The sequence below is a fragment of the Rhinolophus hipposideros genome (assembly GCF_964194185.1).
Source record: "Rhinolophus hipposideros genome assembly, chromosome: 17".
NCBI lineage: Eukaryota > Metazoa > Chordata > Mammalia > Chiroptera > Rhinolophidae > Rhinolophus > Rhinolophus hipposideros.
In genome coordinates, this window is record NC_138063.1 from 19,361,439 (window position 1) to 19,386,228 (window position 24,790).

The window sequence follows — 24,790 nt, forward strand, 5'->3', positions numbered from 1 at the left end:
GCCCCGCGCAAGCAACGCCTTCCGCTTGCTTCCCAGGGCAGGACCCCAGCACCAGACCCCTACCTGGCGCGGGTCCGGGAAGCAAAGAGCCCACTCGGGGCCGAGTCGCGAGCCACGCAAACCCCGGTCTCGGCCGGAAGCCCGGGATCGCGAGACTCCACTCCCGGAACGAAATTCAAACTGCCCGCCGGGCTCCGGGGTCGCGCAGGCGCACACAGGCGCTCTCGGAACCCTGGCTGAGGCCGCACGAGTTTTCGCGTCATCCGGGAGCACAGCGGGGCGGGGCCCAGGAGCACAGCGGGGCGGGGCCCAGGAGCACAATGGGGCGGGGCCCAGGGGCACAGCGGGGCGGGGCCCAGGGGCACAGCGGGGCGGGGCCCAGGGGCACAGCGGGGCGGGGCCCAGCGGCACAGCGGGGCGGGGCCCAGCGGCACGCCTGGGGCGGGGCTTGGTCGGCTTTGTAGCAAGAGGCCACCTGAACCGGTGCTCCTCCTCCGCCGTACCGTCACGGGTCCTCTCAGGCAGTCGCCGGTCCCGATCGATGCCCACTCAGGAGTCAAGCGCCGCGGGGATCCCATGGAGAGCTAAACCGGTAGGTCTCCAAATCAGAATCACCAGGGGCAGCTTTTACAAGTTCCAATGCCTAGGCCGTACCCCGAATCAATGCAATCAGGCAATCTGGGAGTGGGGCCCGAGCCTTAATATTTTTTAAAACACCTCAGATAATTCCAAAAAAGCAGCCACTTCTGTGGCCTAAAAGACCTGGCTTCGAGGAATTTACCGACTTTGTAAGGGCAAATACAAATTTACAGTAAGAAAAAGTTTAATTCTCCCTGTTGAACCAAAGGGGAAAGTATCCCAGAGCCGGTGTGGTACCTCCACCGTCATCAAGTATCCAGGCACCTTTCATCTTTTGGTGCCACCTTTCAAAGCATCATGCATTCTGACCTTCAGGTTGCCTGTGGTGCAAGATGACCTTGCTAATTCTCAGGTGTTTGTCCCAGGCGGCCGAAAGAGGAAGAGGCAAGGGTAATAGGCTCACCTGTCAGCTGAGCTGGCATCTCCAAAGAGTTTTCCTGGAAGCCACACTCAGTGGCTTCTATCTGCTTTCCATTGGTCACTCACATCTACGAGGGAGACTGGAAAAAAAATCATTAAAAAAATAGTTAACCTGGACGGTTAACATTGCATCCTCAACAATATAGGGGTTCAGTTAGTAAGGAAAAATGAGAGCATAGATTCTGGGTAGGCAATAGCAGCCTAGGCCATGTCTACTTATTACTTAAAAAAAAATTTATTATGGAAATCAAACACATAAAGTTAGAAAGAATAGTATAGTGAACCCCATGCCCAATCCATCACCCAGTTTCAACCATTATTAACTTATTGCAAATCTTGCTTCATCTGTACCTTCCCTCCTGCTGGAATATTTTGAAGCAAATCTTAAGCACAGTATCTTTTCATCTAAAAATATTTCCATACTTATCCCCTAAACATAGAAACTCTTTAAAATATACCATATTAGTATTATTAGGGGTAAATATTTTAACAATTATTTCCGAATAACAAATATCCAGTCAATGTTCAATTCCCCTGAAAAAAATGTTTCTGTTAAAAACAGTTGGTTTCTTTGAATTGGAATCCAGACAAGATTTAAACTCTGTTATTTAGTTGCTACATATTTTAAGTCTCTTAAACTCCACACACCTACTTATTTAGAGCTAAATTCCTTTAGCAGGAACAAAGTCTTTCATTGTAGGACTAAATGTAGGGCTCAAAATGTCAATATTTTAGGAAAAATAATACAGTAATAGAAATTCACCACTCAGCATTTAGGACAAACATTGTAAGATTATTTCCCATGAAAAAAATAGGAAGAAGAGAGCATAAAGGCACTAAATACAAGAGGGGCGGGGGAAATGTGGGAAAAATACAGAAATGAGCAATTGGATCACGTTGCTCACTTTATATTGCTTTCTAGGACTGGTTTATTTGTCAGGACTCCTTTCATTGCGATGACAGAAACGCCATTCAAACTGACTTAAGCAAGCAAAAACAAAACAAAACAGACTTTATTGTCTTATAAAACGTAAAGTATGTGTTGTGTGTGCGTGTACGTGTCTAGTTACAATTGGACACAGGTACTCAAATGTACTATTAGGAAGCCATCTCCATCTCTCAGTTCTGCATTCCTCTGTGTTGATTCCATTCTCAGGCTGTCATTTCCCCAGGGTGACCTCTGGTACCTCCAGACTTATATAGGTTAGCAGTCAGTTCTTGCCTTCCTAGGAGATCTAGGAAAAGCCCCAGGATTGCAGCTCATTGGCCTGATTTGAGCCACTCCTAAACCAATCTATCTATTCAGAAGGATGGAATGGTCTGATTGACTAGACACCCTGGAGCTGGAGGCCAGATCACCTCTACCCAAAACTCGAGGACTCAGAACAAAATAGAGGTGGTTTCTAAAAGGAAAATCTAACTGCTTTTATGAGACAAAGGAGACAGAGAGATGTGTTGAGGAAAGGTAAAAATGAAACAAAAACAAAGACCTATCTTCTTCAGGGTTTTAACCACATATATACAAAAGGGAAAAAATGAAAACACCAAGATGTAAGAAATTTGCTAAACTGTTCCTTGCAGAAATATGAGCAAGAGTAAACATAATATAAACTCTGGTCTTCAGGGAAAAATAATAACATCAGTTAATATTTATTGGATACTTACTCTAATCCAGGTATTTTACATGTATTATCCTGTTTAATCTTTGTATAATAATAAACTTATGAATACTTACAATTATTTTTTTCTTTTTTTCATTTATTTATTTTGACATGCACTAATTTATATTAATTTCTGGTGTACAGCATAGTGGTTAGACATTTATATAATTTAAGAAGTTATTCCTCTGATAGTCTAGTACCCACCTGGCACTATGCATAGTTAACACTTAAAATCATGATCTGCACTTTACAGATGAGGAAACCGAGATTTATAATTAACTCGCACAAATCAATAAATGCCAAATCCCCTCAGAGCTTGTCCCCCTCACCAGGATGTTCTACCTCTCAGAAGTAAGGGGTCATTTGCTCCCATGTTTTGTCTTTCTGAGCCTGAAGTTTTCCATTATTGTTTAAGTCCCCATGTCATGTATATTACCACATGAATAACTCTAGATTACTTATGAACTCCAAGTTTTGACACCCAACTGACTTTTACAAAAAGACTTTATTTGTACTTTTAGTATCTCTCTTTTTCTTGAAGCTAGGTGTCAAGTTTAACTTCTGGATGTACGCAAGTCAGAATTAACTAAGTGCCTATTATAAAATAATGATCAATGATTAAGCAGCAGGACTCTGCGTTTCTGGGCAGCTTGGGAAATATTTATTTTTCTGGTTTTGAGCAATGACTAGTGACCAGTTGGTTCAATAAGTCTGAGGACAGTTCATAGCTCTCTGGTGCTGATTGGTCTTTAGAAAGCCCAAGAGATGGGGCACATTCCGAGATGCCTCACTGATCTCATGGGATAGGTCTGACCCTTTGGGGAGTCATAACATCCAAGGCAGATTATGTTTTTCCATTTCCGACTAAACTACACTCCTTTGGCTTGTTCTTAAAAGCTACTTTTCAAAGCTATTTTAAAATTAAAATCCAAGGCAATTACTTGTAATACGGTTCGCACAGGGATTATTTCTCAATTCTCATTAGCTGTTATAGTAGTGGAGGTGAATCATCCCAGAAAATCAAACTCCTTGCATTTACAATGTCTCATACCCTAAAATGATTTATAGCTCTGGTGGATATATATATATATATATATATATATATATATATATATATCCAGAAAGGAAAGGATAAAAGAAAAAAGCTTACACTTTCCCCCTAGTACTCTCTCATTTTATTGAGTTTTTATCTGGTGTACAATTTTCTAGTGTTATAGTCAGAGTTCCAATATCTGTGCCACCAGGCTCCCTTAACAAAGGCCCAGAGGTGTGTTGTATGATTAGAGGAAGGAAGGGAAGGTACCAAATTGGCAACTATTGTGTAAGCACTAGTAAGTGTTCATTATTCCTTTCTCTCTCTCTCTCTTTCCCTCTCCCTCTCCCTCATGTAAACCTACACCAAAAAACATCAGGAGACCCTTTTGTAAGAATACCACTCAAGTCTCTGATTTTGAGAAGTAGGACTTCTGAGATCACTTCCAACTCAAAGCATTAGGTTCTTTTTGTTGTGAAACATTTTTCCCCTTTCCTGTAGTCTGCTTTTAAAATAAAAATATGACCAGGTAGAGATTAATAGACTTTTAAGTTAGAAAGGAGAATTGAGACTGTCCCACAGATTTTCCTTCCCCTACTTCTTAACAAAATACACCCAAAATAAGTTGGTTTGTTTGTTTAAAAAAAGCACACTCTGTCCCTCCCCCGCAACCAGTAATGCCAACAAAGAAACAGAGATAATGTAAGGTAATAAACTTTAAAAACTGATGTCAAAGACGGGAACAGAAGATTGTGGAGCAGAGAGGAGAGGCAGAGCATGACCTGGTTCCTAACCACATCGCCATACCTGAAATCATTTCGCAGAGCTGCCGTTTTGAGTAGCCCTGTTGAACGCTCACGGCCTTCCCGCCCTGCCCTATCCCGCTCTACGTGAATCATCCCTTGGTCCAGCGTCTCCACGCTGTAGATGCTCCCTGCCAGTTAGTCACTTAGTACCTTAGACACCTGTTATCAAATCAACTGTTGCTGTGTCACAATGCCTGTGTTCAGGTAACCCTTATTTTACTTATTAATGACCCAAGAGTAGTGACGCTGGCAATTCGGATATGCCAAAGAGAAGCTGTAAAATGCTTCCTTAAAGTGCAAAGGTGACAGTTCTTGACTAAAAGAAAGAAAAAAAACTATGCTGATGTTGCTAAGATCTACGGTAAGAACAATTTATCTGTGAAACTGTGATGAAGGAAAAAGAAATTTGTGCTAGTTTTGCTGCCACACCTCAAACTGCAAAAGTTACAGCCACCGTGCGTGATAAGTGCTTAATTAAGATGGAAAAAGCATTAAATTTGTGGGTGGAAGACATAAACAGAAAATGTGTTCTGACTAACATAACTTTTATTACTATATATTGTAATTATTCTATTTTATTTCATTGTTTTTAATCTCTTACTGTGCCTAATTTATAAATTAAATTTTATAAAATGTTACCATACCTATGTACGTATGGGAAAAAACAGCATACATAGGGTTTGGTACCATCTGCAGTTTCAGGCATCCAGTGAGTGTTGGAATATATCCCCTGCGGATAAGAGGGGACTACTGTATCAACAATCACTTTAAATGTGAATGGTCTAATTACAACAATTAAAAGACAAGAGATTGTCAGAGTGGATTTAAAAAGAATATAAGACCAAGACCCAACGATATGTTCTCGATAAGAAAACCACTTTAAATATAAAGAAACTGATAGATTAAAAGTAAAGGGATGGAGACAGATACACAGTAATGATACTAGTCAAAAGAAAGCTGAAGTAGCTGTATTTATTTTGGACATAGTAGACTTTAGAACACAAGGAAAATTATCAGGGATAAACATAAACACTACATACCCTATTTCCCCGAAAATAAGACCTAGTCAGACAATCAGCTCTAATGCGTCTTTTGGAACAAAAATTAATATAAGACCCGGTCTTATTTTACTATAAGACTGGGTATAATACAGTATAATATAATACCCAGTCTTATATTAGTTTTTGCTTCAAAAGACACATTAGAGTTGATTGTCCATCTAGGTCTTATTTTGGGGGAAACACAGTAATTATAGAAGGGTCATTCTTCAAGAAGACATACAATCCTAAGTATGTATGCACTTAACAACAGAGCATCAAAATATGTGAGGCAAAAACTGATAAAAATGAAAGAAAAACAGACAAATGCAATATTACAGTTGGAGACTCCGAGCAAATCAAAGTTTTACCGAGAACACTGTACATGTGTTATCTTCTTCAGACTTGATAAAACAGATTTTTTCTTTATTGAAGTGCTGATTAGAAGGATCTCTTGCCATGTAGCCACTAGATGGCAGGGCAGCACCATTCTTCTTGAGAGTCCCAGCAAAACAAAATGCAAACTCGGATATGTGGCCCCAGATAGGAAGTCAACCTGTTCTAAAAGTTGATGAAGCTAAACTTCACTATCTTCTTTTTTAACACTCGCTTTTTTATTATTAAAGGAGAACATATTTGTAATTGAAAATTTGAACAACACTGAAAAGTATAAAGAATAAAATGGAAACTCCCATTATTCCATCTGTCAGAAATAAACAGGTCCACGTCCTGATCCTGAGGATAAAATGACTAAGTACAGGTGTGAAGTTGGGGTTGAGGTTCATTTTTATTTTTTGCATGTGGATGTCCAACTGTTCCAACATCATTTGTTGAAAAATACTATCTCCATTGAATTGCCTTTGTATCTGTGCAAAAAACCAATTGGCCATATTTGAGCGAGTCTATTTCTGGACTTTCTATTCTGTTGGATTGAAGTATGTTTATCTCTTCACTAATACAATACTGTCTTGATTACTGTAGTTTTATGTCTTAAAGGCATGTGAATCTGCCAAATTTCTTCTTTTAAAATCCGCTTTGGCTATTCTAATTCCATTGTTTCCATACAAATTTAAAAAGCAACTTGTGTGTATGTACACCAAAAATAATATTTTGACTAGAAGTGTGTTATATCTGTAGCTCAACTTTGAGATGATTGACACCTTAAATATATTGACTCATCCAATCCGTGTATCTGACATTTCTCTTCTTTTAATTAGATCTTCTTTGATTTTTCTCATTAGTATTTTGTAGATTTAAGCATACAGATACAGCACATATTTTGTTAGACTTATATCTATATATTTCATCATTTTGGAGTTATTGTAAATGGTATTATTTAAAATTTTTTGGTTTCAAGTCGATATGATATCTGTATAGACATGATTAATTTTGTGTTGGCCCTTTATCCTGACATTACTAAACTGCTTATAAGTTCTAGGAGCTGTTTTTTTGTTTGTTTGTTTCTTTGTTTTTAAGATTCCTTGGGATTTTCTATGTAGAAAATTACGTTGTTTGAGAATTGGGGGAGTTTTATTTCTTTTTTTTCCAACAGGTATGCCTTTTACTTTTGGGGGGAGGGGTCTCATTTTACTGAATAAGACATAAATAGCATGTTGAACAGGAATGGTGACAGAAGATGTTGATCATGTGACATCTGTTGCCTAGGAGCAGCAATCCAAGGATGTCATGTCACCTGACCTCATGGTTTGCCGATGTTGGGGTAGCCAAGAAAGACATGACTCACATTGTTCCACTGGATGGAACAATGCTTTAGTCACATAGAGAAGAGACAGAGCAAGATTAGCTTTTTGCCCTGCAGGGCTTGCTCTGCAGCGGACACAAGGAAATGGTCTGCATGCACCCTGGCGCGTGCTGCAGGCCAAGGATCCCATCCCCTCCCCTCCAGGAACAGATGTAGCATTGGGGTTGGCTGTTAATATGACACACTCAGAACAAAGAAGTACACATTAAGCCTGGAATAGGAAAATATATCCCCAAAGAGATATGCCCAGCGTGGGCTGTAAGGGCTCTTTATCTCTTTGCAAGGAAATTTTCCAGGCCCAAGAGGTGAGAAGCTACACATGACTGCTTTTTCGCAACAGCGACATCCTTGTTTTATTCACAATCATAAGGAGAAAGCATTCAGTCTTTCACTCTTTAAGTGAGATGTTAGCTATCATTTTTTTTAACTTTTATTTATTTAAGTGTGTTTTTCCAGGACTCATCAGCTCCAAGTCAAGGAGTTGTCTCAATCTAGTTGTGGAGGGCACAGCTCACAGTGGCCCATGTGGGGACTGAACTGGCAACCTTGTTCTTAAGAGCACCATGCTCTAACCAACTGAACTAATCGGCCGACCTATCGTGTTTTTTTTTACAGATGGTTTTATCAGGTTAAAAAGTTGATCTTGTACCTTGTACCTTGAAACTTTACTGAATTTGTTTATTAGCTCTAGTAGGGTTTGTTTTTTATTCTTTGGAATTTTATGTATATGTGTATATATATATATATATATATATATACACACACATATATATGTATAGAACTAGAAACCATATATATGTATATGTATATACACACACACACACACACACACACACACACACACACATATATATGATCATGTCATCTAAGAGTAGAGATAGTTTTCCTTCTTCCTTTCTAATTTGGATGCCTTTTATTCCTTTTTCTTGCCTAATTGCTCTGGCTAGAACCTCAGGTACACTGTTGAATAGTAGTGGTGAGACTGGCCATTCTTGTCTTATTCCCGATCATAAGGAGAAAGCTTTAGTCTTTCATTATTTATATGATGTTAGCTATGAATTTTTCATTAATGCCATTATCATGCTGAGGAAGTTCCCTCCTAGTTTTCTGGGTATTTTTACCATGAAAACGTGTTAGATTTTGTCAAAGATTTTTCTTCATCAATTGAGATGATCATTTTTTTCCTTCATTCTATTAAAGGGGTATATTACATTGGTCGAAATTCTTTTGTTGAACTACCGTTGCATTCCTGGAATAAATCTCACTTGATCATGGTGTATAACATTTTAAATATGCAGTTTGATTCAGTTTCCTACTGTTTTGTTGAGTATATTTTGTATCTATATTTTTAAGGGTTATTGGTGTGCAGTGTTTTTGTGAGGTCTTTGGCCTCAGGTCACCTACCAGAGAAAGGGACCTGGTGATGCACATCCCTTGCTCTACTCTGCTCCCCGTGAGGTGAGTTTTCTCAGCCTCGTGTTCGTCCTTGTGTCATGGTCCCCTGAGGCCCGTGATGCCCTTCCTGGTTTCTGTAAGGTCAACCCTGTTCCCACCTGGGATCGCTCCTCCTTTCACTTGTCCCCAGGCACGAGCCGGCTAGACCCTGGCTCTGCCATCCGCCCCTCCCCACATGGAGGCAGAAGTCCAGTCCTTCCATCGGTCCCGCGGGGCGGCAGCAGCTTGGCTGCGGGCTCTTCCCGCTGCGCCCGGGTTTCCCGGCGAAGGTGAAGGGCAGCCGGTAGCCAGCTGCTGATCCCGGCCGAAGACGGCATGCATTCCCCACCGCGACCCCAGGTCTTCACTGAGAGCCACCTGGCAGCCCACGGGCAGCGACTGCAGAGATCTTCCGGGGACAGCGCCTGGCTCGGGGACAGCGCCTGGCTCGGGGACAGCGCCTGGCTCGGGGACAGCCGAGTCTCCTGGTGCGGAGCCAAGGCCCCTCCCACATCCGCTTCCGCCCAGGATACGGAGGATTTCGGTTACGGAAACGCATCCTCCCGGAAGTGGACTCAGAGGGTGGATACATCTCGGTCAGGTGATGGACCCCAAGCGGGAGCCGACTTTTGGAGCGCTCTTTTGAGGGATGACGAGCTCTTGTCGTGGCCACGGCGTCTGGTTGGGGCCCCTCCTGCCTGTGCCGCGGTGGAGGTACACCCGAGCAGAGGAGGGGACCCGGTGGGGGTCACGACGCCGCTACTGCGGGACCTGGCGGCAGGGAACCGGGGCCGCCTCCCCGACCCTGGTGCTCTCCTGCCGGCTCCCACAGGGGCACTCCTGCCCGCCTGTCCCCGACTTAGCTGGTACAATAAATACCAAAATAACAGAAGCATCCTTGGGTGATATGAAAGCCCTAACCTGCATTGTTTTTAAACTAGATGTGACCTACCTAGGACCTAACAGTTACTATAGTGTATAAACTGCCAGTTTTGAAGGGATTGTAATTAGACGCTTGACTTTTCTTTTTAAAGGTTAAAGAGGCTCTCAGCCTGCCTCTAGTGGTGAAGTGGGGGGAGTAGTGAAAACAAGGTGAAGACTGTGCAGACTCAGCTCCTCCTCGCCAGGAAGAAGTCACCCGTTCCTGCGTCCTGGGTTCCCATGATGACTGTGAGACTTACCTCTACCTCTGACAGGACACACACACACCAGGGCAACCACACCCCCCTGTGCTAGAAATGGATCACTTGCTCTGCAGGTGCTTCCACCATGGGATTCCCCTTTCACAGCAGACGTGGCCAGCAGACAGCGAGAGGCAAAGTGATCGCTCCTTACGTGGTGATCATAGTAAGTGCAGGTGGGCAATGTGTTTCCAGGACCTTAAGTGGCCCCCACGCTCAGCCATGTCTAGTCCACCTGGACCAGCACTTAGAATATACCTAAGAAAAGAGCATGCTCTGGAGTGTTGGGCTCAAATTTAAAGATGAGAAAATATAAGAAGTATAATTGTTGCCTCTCCCCCACCACATCACAAAATCTCCATCCATCACCTTATATTTATGAGGATCTATATTTAGATCTATATTTAAAGAAGCATAACCTGGATATCTTAACGGTCTTTACATCTAAAGCCACCCTGGAAAGGCACCTTAATAGCGGGAGCAGGTGTCACCAAAGGGCACAGAGCTGGGTGGCAGGAGTTCTGAATCCTGAGCTGGTCATTATACATCTGTGTGCACAGCTCATTAGGAGACACAGCAGTGAATACAAGTTCTGGAAGGTTTACCCTTCAAGAAACATAGGATTCCTACCTTCAGGTAGCTTAAAATCTAGGTAGGGAAACAACTTCCCCATGTATGAGAAATCATTACATACAACAGAAGGTAATGATGTGCTATGTTGTTTGTACTGGAAGTTTTAGAAGAAAGAGGAGAGAGAAGAAATAATTAAGGGGAAATGGATGGTTGACCCAAAATAGTACGAAATGGTTTTGTGATGTTCCATTTTGCATGTAGCAAACCTCATTCAACATACAGAACTGCTCCCTTTTCCCTAGGTCCAAGGACCTTAAAAAACCTGGAATAGAAACTAGGAGACTGGAGGCTTCTGCAGACTGTAGGATTCAAGGTGATACATAGAGACCGGCTTTATGAAAGAACACTGATGTTCTCAGAGGCTGGACCAGAGAGCGATGGCCAGGGCTTGTGTAGGAGTCGTAGGAACTGGAAAAACCTACCACCAAGCCAGAGAGCCAGGCCTGTTCAGTACTTGGAGCTTATAGATGAAGTAAGCAGAAAGGAAGAGAGAGGAGGAAGCTGGTGTCTTCTCCAACTGGTGCAAATCTCAGAAGCCTGAGTGTGATAAGAAGTTTGGATATTAGGGGTGGAGGAGCTGGGCTTGGGGCTGGGGATAGAACTAGAGCCACCACAAATAACCTAAACAAGCCATCTTCTTAAATAGTAAATGGCTTTTGGGTGCGATCTGGCAGTGTCTCTAAGTGACTGGGAGACAGCAATTGAAAATGTAACGTGAATAAAGAAGGAAAGGAACTTCTTCCTATGGACACAGTTTATTTAATCCTCCAAACAGTCTTTTTAGGAAGACATTGATTTTGCCCATTGGAAAACCACAAATTGGAAAGCTGAGACTCAAAAGAGAGGAACTTTCCCAGCCTCAAACATCTAGTGTTGGTAGAATCTAGAATCAAACCCAGGTTGTAAGTACTTGTTCTTTAAGCCACAAAATTGTACACTTGAATCCTAGAAACTATAACTTTACATATTAATACAGTAAAAGAAGCTGTCAGTCACATTGAAAACACAAGATGGACATCCAATCCCTTCCTCTCGTAGAGGCCTGTAGCCTCTAAAATGCATATAATTCTCAAGTGGCTTAGTCACTTCCCAGTTCTAACTCCATGGGACTGGTCCCCTGGTGCACACCTCCTGCCTCTCCCCCACCCCGGCATTGCCCTCCCTCATTCAACCCAAATCTGAGTGCTCCTTGAGCCCTGAATCTCACACCAATTTCTGACGTGGATTTGCAAACTATAACAATGCAAATAAAGGGATATAATCTTCCATCTGATAGATTCTCAGATTTAAAACAAACCACAATTCAACTATAACAGTTTGAGACACACCCAACCAAATGGGCCCAAATATATAAAAAGATAAAGGACAGGCTGCATATAGATAGCATTAGCCTTCCAGTCTCACCTCCAGCTTAAATCTAACACCTTCAAGCCCATTGTCTTAGACTAATATAGATAATATAGATATATTATCTGCAGGAAGTAGATTTGTAGATATACTCAGACATCTTCAGACTTCCTGAGGCAAACCTAGAAATGCTAGACCCCCTTTCCTCCTTCCATCTACTCTCAGGGAAGAGGCAGTCATCCTCAAAGACCAGTCTTCCACACTTTGTCCAGGATTTTGCCCATTAATTTCTGCCCTCTGTTTACTATGCAATTAATTTCTCCAGGATTTTAAAAATGAAACTTGCTTCCTGCTCTGATCGGCCAATCAATAAATCATTCAATACAATTAAATATTCCTGACTTTAATCTATTTGCTTTTAGCATTGTTTTCATTGAACGTTTTGAATGGTGTCTGCTTTGATTTCTCAATAAAGCCTCTAGGTGAGTTTTCTAGCAACACTCCCTGCAGCTGGGAGAATATGTCCCTCGGTGGGATCAGGGTGGTGCACGCATTCGCTATACCTGTACCTTCCACTGACAAACTATCCTCCAGCATGAAATGTCTGGATTGTTCAGATGGTGCTGTTCTGGTCTTGCCCAGCTCCAGGTCCTGCACTTCCACCTGGCATGCCCCACAGGTGTTCATGACAGGTTTGGAATTGACAATATCCTCTTATGAACCATCACACTCAGATTTGTTCTTGCTTAGAGAAATAGGGTCAGAATTAAAGTCCAGTGGACAGGAGGAGAAGCAGATCACGAATGGCTTGACACATGATGGTCCGGTGAACGGGGTGATTGTGGAAGAACTGCAGGCATCCCTGACAAAAAGTTCCTTTATGGCTCCCTAGCATCTTCTTTTTTCTTCTTCTTTAAAGTTTATTGGGGCGACAAGCTCCCTAGCATTTTCAAAGAAAAGCCCAGGTTCCTTAGCATGGCGTACTTGTCTAGTCCACCATTGTTCTGGCTTCTGCTTCAACAACCAACCCCTCTTGCCTGGCAGTTAATCCCACAGCAACATAGCTGTTTGTGGTGGCTGCCACTTCTGTGTGCGTGCCAACCCCACCCTGCAAAAACACGCGTGCTGTGACACCTCTCTCTGCCTTTGTTCATGCTGTTCTCCCGTCTAGAATGTCCTTCAGCCCACAAACCCTTTTTTATCCTCTCTGAATAATTCCGAATCATCGTTCAAAATTTAGCTTAATAATTCCCTTTGCAGGCAATTTCCTTCCAGACGTTTCTAAAATTTGCATTCCTCTATTGTTTAATGGTATTTTTTAAATTACTGAGATTGTTTGATTTTATGCCATCTCTCCAACTACATCGTGAGTCGTAGTATTCACAAAAATCTATTTCCTGTGTCTCCACCTTTCCAGCCGAACAGGAGCGCGAGCGAGCAACGGAAGTGGGGGCGTGACCAACGGTGCGGCGAGGACTGCGCACACTCAGGAATTCCACCCCAATCGGAAGTCGGAAGTCGTGGCGTCTTCGGTTACCATGGTGACGAGCCCGCTTCCGTTCTCCTACCTCTCGGGTATCCCTTGTGAGCGCCGGGCACAAAAATATAAAGCCAGCCGTTTGCGATCATGCCGCGGGAGGTGAAGGGCCCCGCTCCCAACCTGGTGATCACTCACGCAAAACGCAGGAATTGCGAGACCCTGAGATTTCTCCAGCTATCCCCACGCCCAACCCAGCAAAACTGGACCGAAGTCAGAACTCCAGTTAAGAGTGAAATGTGCTCTGGTGTATAGTAAGGAGATTTGACAGATGAGTTCACCACTTACCCTACCTCCAAGAAATATCCTCCACCAGTCAGTTTTAATGTATAACTTATGTCTCTGGAAAAATCAGCTTTTGGGGTTTTGAAGGCCCTTCAGTCTCCCACACACCTGGGAGGGCTGTCTCCTTGTGATAGGGCATGTGTGTCCCAGAAGAGACACAGGGTTGGGAGGCAGTTCTGGGCTCTGAGATGGAGAACTGGTACTGTAGCTCTTGGAAGGGAGTCTGTGGAATGTGATGAAGTTGTGGGTGTCATGCCTGTCTCAGCCCTGTAAGTCTTCTAGGGCTGCTTTATGTGATCAGTTTAACCCTGAGAGCTGTTGGGCCCAACTGACTCCGGAGACCTGGAAATTGGAGAAAGGATGGATGACTGTTGTTAGGAAGGAGACCGAGGGGATGCTGTTTGCCATAGAATGTTGATAGATTCTGCATAGTGCTGAATACTGTTGGTATAAGCACCCTAATTCCTTTGTTTCTGTCTAGCCAATACAGCACTCCAGAAACCTCACCATCTGTACTTATGTAATTACAGAGATAGTAATTTAGCCCTGGCAATGTGTACACATGATGAAACACTCATGTGGTCACAATTATCCCATACTGGTGGCAATGTAAAATGATGCAGCCACTTTGGAAAACAGCCTTCCACTTCAAGTAATTAAACATAGAGTTACCATGTGATCCAGCAATTCCATTCTTAAGTATATAACCAAGAGTGTTGAAAACATATGTCTATGCAAAAACTTGTATTCGAATCTTCATATCAACATTATTCATAATTGTCAAGAAAGTGGAAATGTCCCAAATGTCCACCAGTGAATGAATGGATTAAAAAAAAGTGGTATATCCAAACAATGGTTTGGTCATATAAAGGAATGAAGTAATAATACATACTACCACATAAATGAACCTTGAAACTATGCTAACAAGCCAGTCACAAAAGACTGCATATGGTGATTCCATTAATATTAAATGTCCAGTCAAAGCAAATCTATAGAAACAAAAAGTAGATTTGTGATTACCCTGGGCTGGGGAGGTTGAGGGGAATTGAGGAGTGATTGCTAATTGGTAGAATTTCTCTCTTGAGGTGACGAAAATGTTCTAAAGTTGATTATGGTAATCTTTGCACAACTGTGAGTATACTAAAAAATCATTGAATTGTGAACTGCAAATGCATGAATTTTATGACATGTGAATTATATTTCTATAAAGTTGTTTTAAAAAACAATGAGGGAAATAAAATACATTGCTGGTGAAATTGGTACAGACACTTTGGAGAAGTTTGGGAGTTTAAAAAGTTAAACCTACTCTTACCACATCACCCTGCAACCCCACTTAGATATTTACTCAAGAAAAATGAAAATTTATATTCACAGAAAAAATTTTTAAGCAATTATTTATAGCACTTTTATTCATAACCCAAACTGAAAACAACCTAAATGCCTTTCAACAGATATATAAAATAAGGGACATTCATACAAAGAACACTACCACAATGAAAAAGAAGGCGGAATTTCAAAAGCATTAATCCAAGTAAAAAAGACCTATGTAAAGGGTTACTTTTATATGACATTTTGGAAAAGACAAAATTTTAGGACCAGAAAACAAAGCAGTGGTTTCCAGGTGCTAAGGATGGGGGGAAAACAAATCAGTGGTTTCCAGGTGCAATGGAGTAACACGGGAATTTTGGGGGGTGATGAGACCGTTCTGTATGTTGATTGTGATAGTTCTAGGACTGCAAGCATTTGTTAAAATTTATGGAACTATACAGTAAGAGGGGTGAATTTTATCATATATAAATTATAAGAAATAAACTAAAAAAATACATTTAGTTCCGACTGTGGGGAATCTTTGTAAATGAGGATGGCAGTTCAGAGGCAATGGATTTTCAGTGTTATTTTCAATGTGAGTTCAGCTTATGTACTGATGTATAGGAAGGGCTGGGGAAGAGCTCGTACAATGAAATGTGAGTTGTGGTCAAGTTAGGAAGGGTTTGTCTGTGATCTCGGAAAGTGGTCAGTAAAGGAGAATCTGGGGCACCTGTGGGACCAAGACATGGTTTTGTAGGCACGGGTGTGGCAACTAGCGAGCGGGGGCTGTCACTGCCTAGATGTGGAAGCTGACATTTTCAGAAATAACTAAGGGAGAGTGAGCCTAAGGGATATTCTCATAAGAAAGACAAATGACGAGTTCTTAAAATCCAATTTATGAAGTACAGGAGGAGATTATAGGGGCCCTTTATTCCTACCCAAGACAAGTAGAAAAGATCAAATTCCAGCAAGAACCACTTACGTTGTCCCCATTGCCAGACTGAGGGACATATCTAAAGCCAATTAGTAAAGTGCCTGTTGGATCTTAGAATGTGGTCAGTGGCAAGGTCTCGCTTTTAGTAATATGCACGCCAGTGGTGGTTTTGCTCAGCAATTGGGTAAAGCTCTTCATGTCTGCAATTCTTATTTGTGTTGTTTTACACAATCCATGCAAGTTTTAACAGCATTTCTTGTGTTGCTCACCCTGATAAATAGTATAATTATTAAGATGTTCCAATAAGGGGTTCTAAACACCCTAAAAAGAAGGGTCTGGCCTAAAGATTCTTCCTGGGATTAGGTTCCTGACTTGTGTTCTGGGCTTCTTCCCTCAGCATCACCAGCAGCAGCAGCAGCAGATCAAACGGTCAGCCCGCATGTGTGGCGAGTGCGAGGCCTGCCGACGTACTGAAGACTGTGGCCACTGCGACTTCTGCCGGGACATGAAGAAGTTTGGGGGCCCCAACAAGATCTGGCAGAAGTGCCGGCTGCGTCAGTGCCAGCTTCGGGCCCGGGTGAGCATGGGCAGAGCTGGGCAGGGTTAGGTTAGAGGGCCAGTGTGTCCAGAAAGAGCTCATTGAGGATGGGTGGGCTAGGTGGGGTGGGGCCGAACTGCATAGAGACAGGTGGAAAGGAGCCAGGCCTGTCCAGATGAATGGGGCTTGGCCAGGTGGGGGATTGGAGTGGAGGGGGAATGCACCGTAACCGCCACCCAGACTCCCGTCCTCTCCTGCCTGCTCTGAGAGGGGCATCCTAGCCTGCCCACCTCCCACTTAAGATAGTACAATAAATAGCAAAACAATAAAAATCTTTGGGGTGTGCTAAGAAAGCCCTAACTGCACCCTTGGAACCAGGTGAAATCTAACCAGACCTTTATATCACCTGACCTTTATACCTATTATAAGATGCAATTAGGTGTATAAACTAGAGTTCTATTTAGACCTTGACTTTTCCAAGAGGAAAGACATACCGGATTTAATTTGCCTTCCAGGCAGAACCCAGAAAATTCCAGCTGGAGAGGTCAGATTGGAGGAGAGAATCGCGCAACCTCAGCTTTTCAGGGCCAAGAGGAAATAGCTAGTTTTGGCGTCATTGGTCCCCATGGTGATGCTGCCCACTTCTGGCAGAAGGCAACACACTCCAACCATCTTCCTCAGGGACTGGGTAGCCCATGGCAATCAGAGCGCTGCTCCTTGAAGCATTCCTCACCTGTCACTGCTATTTGTGGGATCCTACCTATGCAGTGGTGGCTGCGAGTACCATAAACCTCCAAAATACAAAGACAACTTTCTGGCTTTGTGGGGCAAGAGGAGGTGCAAGACCTCACGCTCCTTACTTGGCAACAGTGGTAACGGTAGCAATTACGGGTTTGGAAGGGAGGGGAGGTGGAAGTGGGAGGAGGAAGGGGAAAGAAGGGCGTTAATGACCTGGGCCCTAGACCCTAGAAACTTGTCGAGCTGCCCCCATTCCTAGGCCCAGCCTAGCCCAACTCTACCTGCAGTCAGGGCTCATGTTAAGAGGAAAGGGTGACATCCCATGTTTGTGGATTGGAAGACTAAATATTGTTACCATGGCAATACTCCCCCAATTTGATCTACAGATTCAACACAACCCCTATCAAAATCCCAACTAACTTCTTCGCAAAATTAGACAATTTGGTGATAAAATTTGTATAAAATTTAAGGAACTCAGTGTAGCCAAAACAATATTTAAAAACAAAGTTAGAGGACTCATACTTCCTGACTTCAAAGCTTACTACAAAGCTACAGTAATCAAGACATATAAAATCGCTAGAAATACACAGAGTAGTGAGATAATAGGAAAAAGAAACTCTTAGGTGGTTGGCTGTTAATAAAACTAATTTTAAACGTGAAGTCACGGAGTTTTAAAAAATGTTTTCATGGAGAGTTTTATCATGAACATTAGACATAGTGTGAGTCCTTTCTTTCTACCATGTCTTTAAACATTCACGTGGGTTAAAGAAGGACACGGATACTACTGACAATCAAGCTGCTTTCTGACTTTCATAATCTTCATTTTGTTGTGGATACTTTGGCAGGTAGTCATGATAGTGTAGGAGTTGGAATCAGTAGTTTTTAAACGTAGAGTCAGCTTGATGGGGATTTCTACTTTAACTTTTCAATCATATCAAGTAACTTGTTAAGATAAAGATTAATGACTTCAATTCTTAATTTAAAATTCTTCATCTAAATATAAAGGCTTAACCTTTGCGCACATTCGTATGTTTTGAAAATTGGATTTCATTTTGGTTCCTTGAAGAGTAAAGAATTCAAACTGAGGATAAAAACTGATATATTGCAGCTTTGCTGAGGTCTGTGGTACGGTTGTAACAGTTTGAAGACTACTAAATTCATACTTTAAAATTTTACTAAAATAAAAGTATATATGTGTAAAAAAAAAAAGACATATAGATATGGAGTATTGGCATAAGGGAGACTTGAAATAGAATTGAGACTCCAGAAATGAACTCTCGTATTTATTGTCAATTGATTTTTGACAAGAATGCCACAGCTATTCACTGGGGAAAGAATAGTCAACAAATAGTGCTGGGACAACTGGATACTTATATGCATAAAAATGAAGTTGGACCCCTACTTCATCCCATACAGAAAACTCAGAATTGACCTTTTAACTCAGAACGAACCAAAGACCTAAATGTAAATGCTTAAGCTGTAAAAGTTTTAGAAGAAAACATAGATGTGAATCTTCGTGAGCTTGGATTTGGCAATGCTTTCTTAGATATAACACTAAAAGCACAAGGGACAAAAGAAAAAATACATAGACTGAACATCTTTAAAATTTAAAACTTTGTATGTCAAAGAAACCATCAAGAAAGTAAAAAGATTATCTACAGAATGGGAGAAAATGTTTGCAAATCCTATACCTGATAAGGGACATTTATCCAGAATATTTTTAGAACTATTGTAAGTAAATAACAAATAACGCATGAAAAAAATAGGCAAACAATCTGGATATTTCTCCAAAGAAGATATAAAAATTGCCAATAAGCACATGGAAAGATGTTCGAAATCATCAGGGAAATGCAAATCAAAACCACAATGAGATACCACTTCACACCCATTAGTGTGGCTGTAATACAAAAGACATAACAAATGTTGAGGAAGATGTGGAAAAATTAGAACCCTCATACACTGCTGGTGGGGATGTAAAATGGCACAGTCACTTTGGAAAACTGTGGCAATTTCTTCAAAGTTACACATAGGGCTACCATATAACCCAGCAATTCCACTCTTAATTATATACTAGGACTCAACAGAAGTAAGATACATGTCTATCCTTATGTGAGTGATGAGCTATGTGCACCTCTCTTATGCTGCAGGCGAAGGGTTCCATTCTTGGAGGGAAATAATAGTGAGGTTGGCTAGGTGCTGTATTTAAGCAGAACAAAGGAGTCTGAAACAAGGAAATATATTCCCACATAAGATAGTAAGGGTACCACTAGCCATGGGGGACCAATGCCCACTGAAGAAGCTGATCTTGCTTTGTCCCTTCTCTGTGTGAGTACAGCATTGTTCCATCCAGTGCCTCTGGAAGTCATGTCTTTCTTGGCAACTCCAACACCCACTATAGAATGGGTTGACATCCTGAGACTGCTCCTCCTGGTGACAGGCATTGTTATGCTATTTGCTATCTTTCCTGTGGTGGGACTGCTCCCCTGGAGGTAGTAACAGATATCATTTCCTCAACATCAGCAAACCATAGGATTCAAGGTGATATTTACAGACCAGATTTATGAGGGATAGAAACGGACCAACTTAGGGGCTGGACCAGAGGTTGGTTTCCAGGGCTTGTGTGGCAACCAGCAGTAAGAGGAAAAGTCTACCACAAAACCGGAGGAGCAGGCCTTTGTGTTTTTAGAGGAAGTAAGTGGAAACTATCATGATCTGAGTTTGGAAGTCTGTCTCATATTTCTGTATTTTGCAGTTAGTGTAACATTTACATAAGCCATAAAGAGAGTATTAACTGTTATGCATCTTTAGTAGTCATAAACAGTTGGACTATATAGAAAAACCCAAAGAATAGGTATAACTATTATTACGACTGATATTACTAGCAGACAGGTAAAGACAAAATGGTTTCTGAGTTCAACATCAATTTGTAGGTATACCAGCCTTGTGGATTTCTTGGGGTAGCTGTCTACCTCTGATGTCAGCAGCTTCTCATCCTAGAGGAATCTTTGATGTCTATTACAGGTGGAGTGAGTGTCGGAGACAGACGTAGATGTCCATTTGTAGTTAGGACCTGATAAGTTCCCTTCCAACAGAGTTGGAAAGTGTCTTTTATTTGATGTCTTTTCCAATAAACAATATCTCCAGGTGCCAGTCAATGATATTCAAAGTCTTTGTCTCTTGGGAGCTCGCTGTGAAAGGAGGCAGATACCACCTTGGCATTTTATTGAAGTGACTTTATCAATATTTGGCAATCATGTGAGATGTCTCCTTTTAATAATGTCAGCTCGTAAGTTCCTTCATTTAATTTAAGACCAACTTAAATGCACAATGATGCATGAGGGAATGCAAAAACTGAAAAATGGGGTTAGCCAGGGAGCCTGAAAGAACCAAGCAGTTGTGCTGGGTTTCCCATAGGCCCAACTATTCATTTAGTTTACACCCATTGTTTACCCATACAATATACTGTGGAAGTTTTTTTTATCACTTCTTGTAGAATAGTTCCTATGCAATTTAACATAAAAGACAACTCTTTTGAGGTGTTCCGGGGGCCTTTCTAGAACACAGCAAAGTTATTCCTACGTATATTGAGATTTTAACCCTTAAAACCTCAATTTCTAATGAAAACTAAGAAGTAAGCAGTTAGCATTCTTTCACTTTGCAAATTGATGAAAACATTTTATAACCTCTAAACACATTTTATAGACATCAAAAGTCAGTTAGCTATTAACGTGGACCTATTTTTGTAAACACGGGTAAAATATATTACATTTAATATCAATAACTCGAAAGATATATCTGTTCTACTTGAACTAACACACTTAAACTAACTTTTATCTACTAAAGATTAATCTTAGATCTTGAAAAGCCTTTGAGTTAGTTTCTATATATCTGAGAGTTTTAGCATATCCAATCCCTAGAAGCACTTGTCTTTCAATTAATTTTAACAATACCATCCAGAGGTAGAAAATTATCTCACATTTACAAAATACATATGTAGACACACATAGATAGACACAGACACCTTTTAGCCATGAGAAAAACTGACTAGTTTATAAGAGAACAGTTGGATTCAGATTTTGTTTTGGAGGCCTTTATAATTTATATCTGTCCTTGACAAGTCAAGTTCTAAATGACCTTTCCCCTTTTAACATAAGGACAGCCACTTTTAATACCTCAAAGAATTGGGTCGACACATAAATCACATCATAGATTGATCCATTTATCCAAATTCTCTTTTTAAAGTTTCAAGAAACTGTCTAAATGTATGCTTTCCATTCACTCTGCTTAATTTTATAGCTGCCGTTTTCTAATTGTGTGCACAAAGATTAATTTAAAAGTATCAAAGGATCCTTTTCTTAACCATCTTAGTGTTAATGGGAGGCTGACTCTCCTCGGGCTTGTCAGCCTCAGAGACACAATCTCCCATGTCAATGTTAGTTTTTCCTTTAAGATCTGTAAAATCCGAACAAAATTCTAGGGAGAACCAGCCTTTACATGCATATCTCCAGACAAGCCAAATGTGGTAAATATCCCTATAGGACTCCTTCATGCCCTAAAGGAAACTCAGGCAACGCCCCAAAGATTCTTAGTCACCCAAGAATACCAGAGCAAAAGCCAGTGAAAGCTTACTGGACGGAACCAGAACTGTGGCACTTTCCCAGGCACACACCGCTTCCTTGGGGGTGAATCCACTCCAGAGTGCCCTGCCCTTCTCCCCGTGGCTCCCAGCGGTTTCTCTGTGATATGCTGTATTACCACACTGGACTGCTCATGGCATCTAGCTCTGCTACTCTGAAACAACTATCATCACCCCATTTGCCGCGGCCCATGCAGCCAGTAGGGCTCGGCCTGCGGGGGAAGGGCGAGGAGCTGCGGAGACAGGAAAGCTGGGCTCAGGAGGTCCACTGTCCATGGATGGCGGAGCAGTGGCACAGTCTTTATTTCACACACAGTTTATATACAGTCTTAGAACAACTGTCTATACAAGCAAATATTAGCAGAACAAGCAGGTATCAGTAGAACATTCTGTTTTGTGTATTGGCAAGTTTGTGCGTCTGTGGCTGCATTAGCGTTATCTTGTACTTTCTGGGAAGATGTTGAGGCGAGGCTTCCCATGGGAATGACCTTGCAGGCTGCAAGGCCCTTGTCAGCCTACAGCCCGCCCCCCACACCCATTGGCTATTCAGGTTAGGGAAGAAAATGTCCTTTCTTTTTTGGAGCTAAAGAGAGAGACTCAAGTTCACCGGAGGTGAAGAGGGGAGCCGGTGGGCCTTTGCTTGCACCTCTCACTGGGCCTGAGTCAACAGGGTGGTCCTGGGGACCACCTTCTTCAAAATCCTGCCGACTGCTCCAAGTAACTGTCAATGTAAGAAACATCCAAACCTGTAAAGAATTTTTATAAGAATTTATTTAAGCCAAACTGATAATTGCCAGGAAGCAAAATCTCTAATGCTTTGGAGAGTAACAGTTTTGCAGTTTCTTTTATGCATTTGAATTAAAGAGGCAACATAAGGAAGATTACATGAAGGCAGGAAAAAGCAAGCTGGGGATAGGATTACAGGATAGTTAAGAAAAGTACTTCTATGATGGTTTGAGTTGTGAGCTGAACTAACCACTTTTTTTCACAGAACACCATTTTTATCTGAAAGAACAAGTTATTTAGATTTGTTATTTTGGCAGACATTTAAAAAAATATGAACCAAGTGAGACCGTCACTTCAAATAAAACAATTGATGGTATTGTTGCCAATGATAAAATTGGAACTTTCATACACATGATCATTGTCAACAATATGCACAACTGCCCAGATTCAGCTATGCATGGTCAGGTGGTAATAGCAGCACATTTGAGTCTCCCACCCTCACCCTGCTCTTATTTGCCACTGATAGCAAATAAGGCAGTAGCACAATTTCCCAGAGGTATGCATGGGAGGATAAAAGAAGAGCTAGGAAGGTTAATAACGTGCTTTGGATCTTAGAGCCAGTTGGGGTCTCTTATTACCTTCCCCAAACAAGAGGTTGAATAGTCTTATCAAATTGGAGGTGCGCTTCCTGGAATTGGCACATTACTATGTATTTTACTATGAGCTTTACTGGAAGCTGAGTTTTGATTGCTCATTTATCTAGTTTCTCTTTTAAGAGTCCATTCCACTCAAATCAATAATCTAGAGTTCCAACGTAAATAAAAGGGAAGCAAATTAAACGCAACGCAGAAGGAAGTCATAGTAAAGATAAAAATGGAAATGAATGAAATAGGGAAGAGGAAAACAATGAAACAAAGAATTAATCCTTGGAAGATATTAAAAACCTCTTTTAAGAGGAGAAGGTCACAGAGCCTATATAGTGGCCCGTGTCTATGTGTCTGTGACAGTGTGGAGAAGACGATGAGGAAAAATATTAGGAAAGATGCGGGTAAAAAAATCGGACCTCCTAAGCCACCAGCAGCAGAATCCTCAGTAGCAAATAAATTGCTACTACCTCCAGAGCCAAGAAATCCGGAAAAACTGTCAGCAAATGGTAAAAAATCCCATTTTCTCCAGACTCTTCTTCTCAATCCAAAATGAAGTCCTGACTTTAAAAGTGGACGTTTACTATGACGGCGATTCCCGCCCTAGTGTGTGTGGGGGATGATGTTTGGAGGGAGAGGAGTATGGTTATAAGTGGGGCATATATAATGACGCAGCCTTGTTGTATTTCGTTTCACCTTCACAGTCGCCCAGTTTAGAGCATTACTCTGAGGAGACGTCTAGCTCTCTGACCTGCACAGATTTTCTTTATTGTACACGATTTAAATTTTAAAAAGTTAATTTACCTTTCTGGAAGCGATCTGTTGGCGAGGTATGAAACGAGAACCAAAGTGGACACCACCAGGAACCAGGCAAATCTACATTCTGACGGTGGTGGGGTGAGGGGGGGATTTGGTGCAGCCGTTTGTCTCTGATTTCCAAATCTGCTGCCGTCCGGCCACTTCTCACCAAAGATGGTCAGGCCACCATCGTTTATGGCCTTCTATTTTACTGGGGACTAATTCTGCGGGGTGAGAGTGCTCTTGCAAAGGTCCAGCGGCTGAACCGTGCAAGGGCTGGTTAAGGAACTGCAAGGAATGAGAGCAGGAAAGAGTGGCGGGAAGTGAGGTGGAAAACCTAATAGTGGGGCTGCTTTCCTTCGCAGCGCAAGACATTGTGCCGGAGTCCCATTAACACATGCGGAAGGGAAAAGTGATTAAATGGAGAAATGAGTGCGACTGGATCCAGGTAGTGTCATAGGAGCGGCCGCTTTCCCTGTGAACTTCTCTGCAGTAGAAGGTACAGGCGTACGGAATCGACCTTCAAGATAGCGGCGCCCCGTGGAAGCCACGAATCGGTCGCTGCCATGTGCTGCCTGGGAGCGTACGGACTCGGCCATCTTACGGAATCACATTCCAAGATGATGGCGTCTGCATAGCAGTCGCTCAGTAGGCGCGGCCATATTGCCTCCAACTTTGAGGCCGTGAAAGCGG

General features: G+C 42.0%; 1 protein-coding gene across 14 annotated transcripts; it reads left to right on the plus strand.

Moving 5' to 3' along the window:
- The first annotated feature begins 438 nt into the window (after positions 1-438).
- On the plus strand, positions 439-24,746 carry LOC308509935 (uncharacterized protein). Of its 14 annotated transcripts, none has more exons than XM_081078586.1 (6): positions 463-592; positions 8,712-8,816; positions 8,944-10,149; positions 13,371-13,494; positions 16,415-16,594; positions 17,075-20,440. In XM_081078586.1, the coding sequence occupies exons 3-6, from the start codon at positions 10,031-10,033 to the stop codon at positions 17,342-17,344; spliced, it is 693 nt and encodes a 230-aa protein (XP_080934712.1). In that variant the 5' UTR covers positions 463-592; positions 8,712-8,816; positions 8,944-10,030; the 3' UTR covers positions 17,345-20,440. The 14 variants fall into 14 exon arrangements, 9 of the variants coding, with proteins under 9 accessions (XP_080934710.1, XP_080934709.1, XP_080934708.1 ...); XM_081078587.1 differs by having other exon boundaries at positions 9,153-10,149; XM_081078588.1 differs by having other exon boundaries at positions 9,827-10,149.
- Positions 24,747-24,790: the final 44 nt, after the last annotated feature.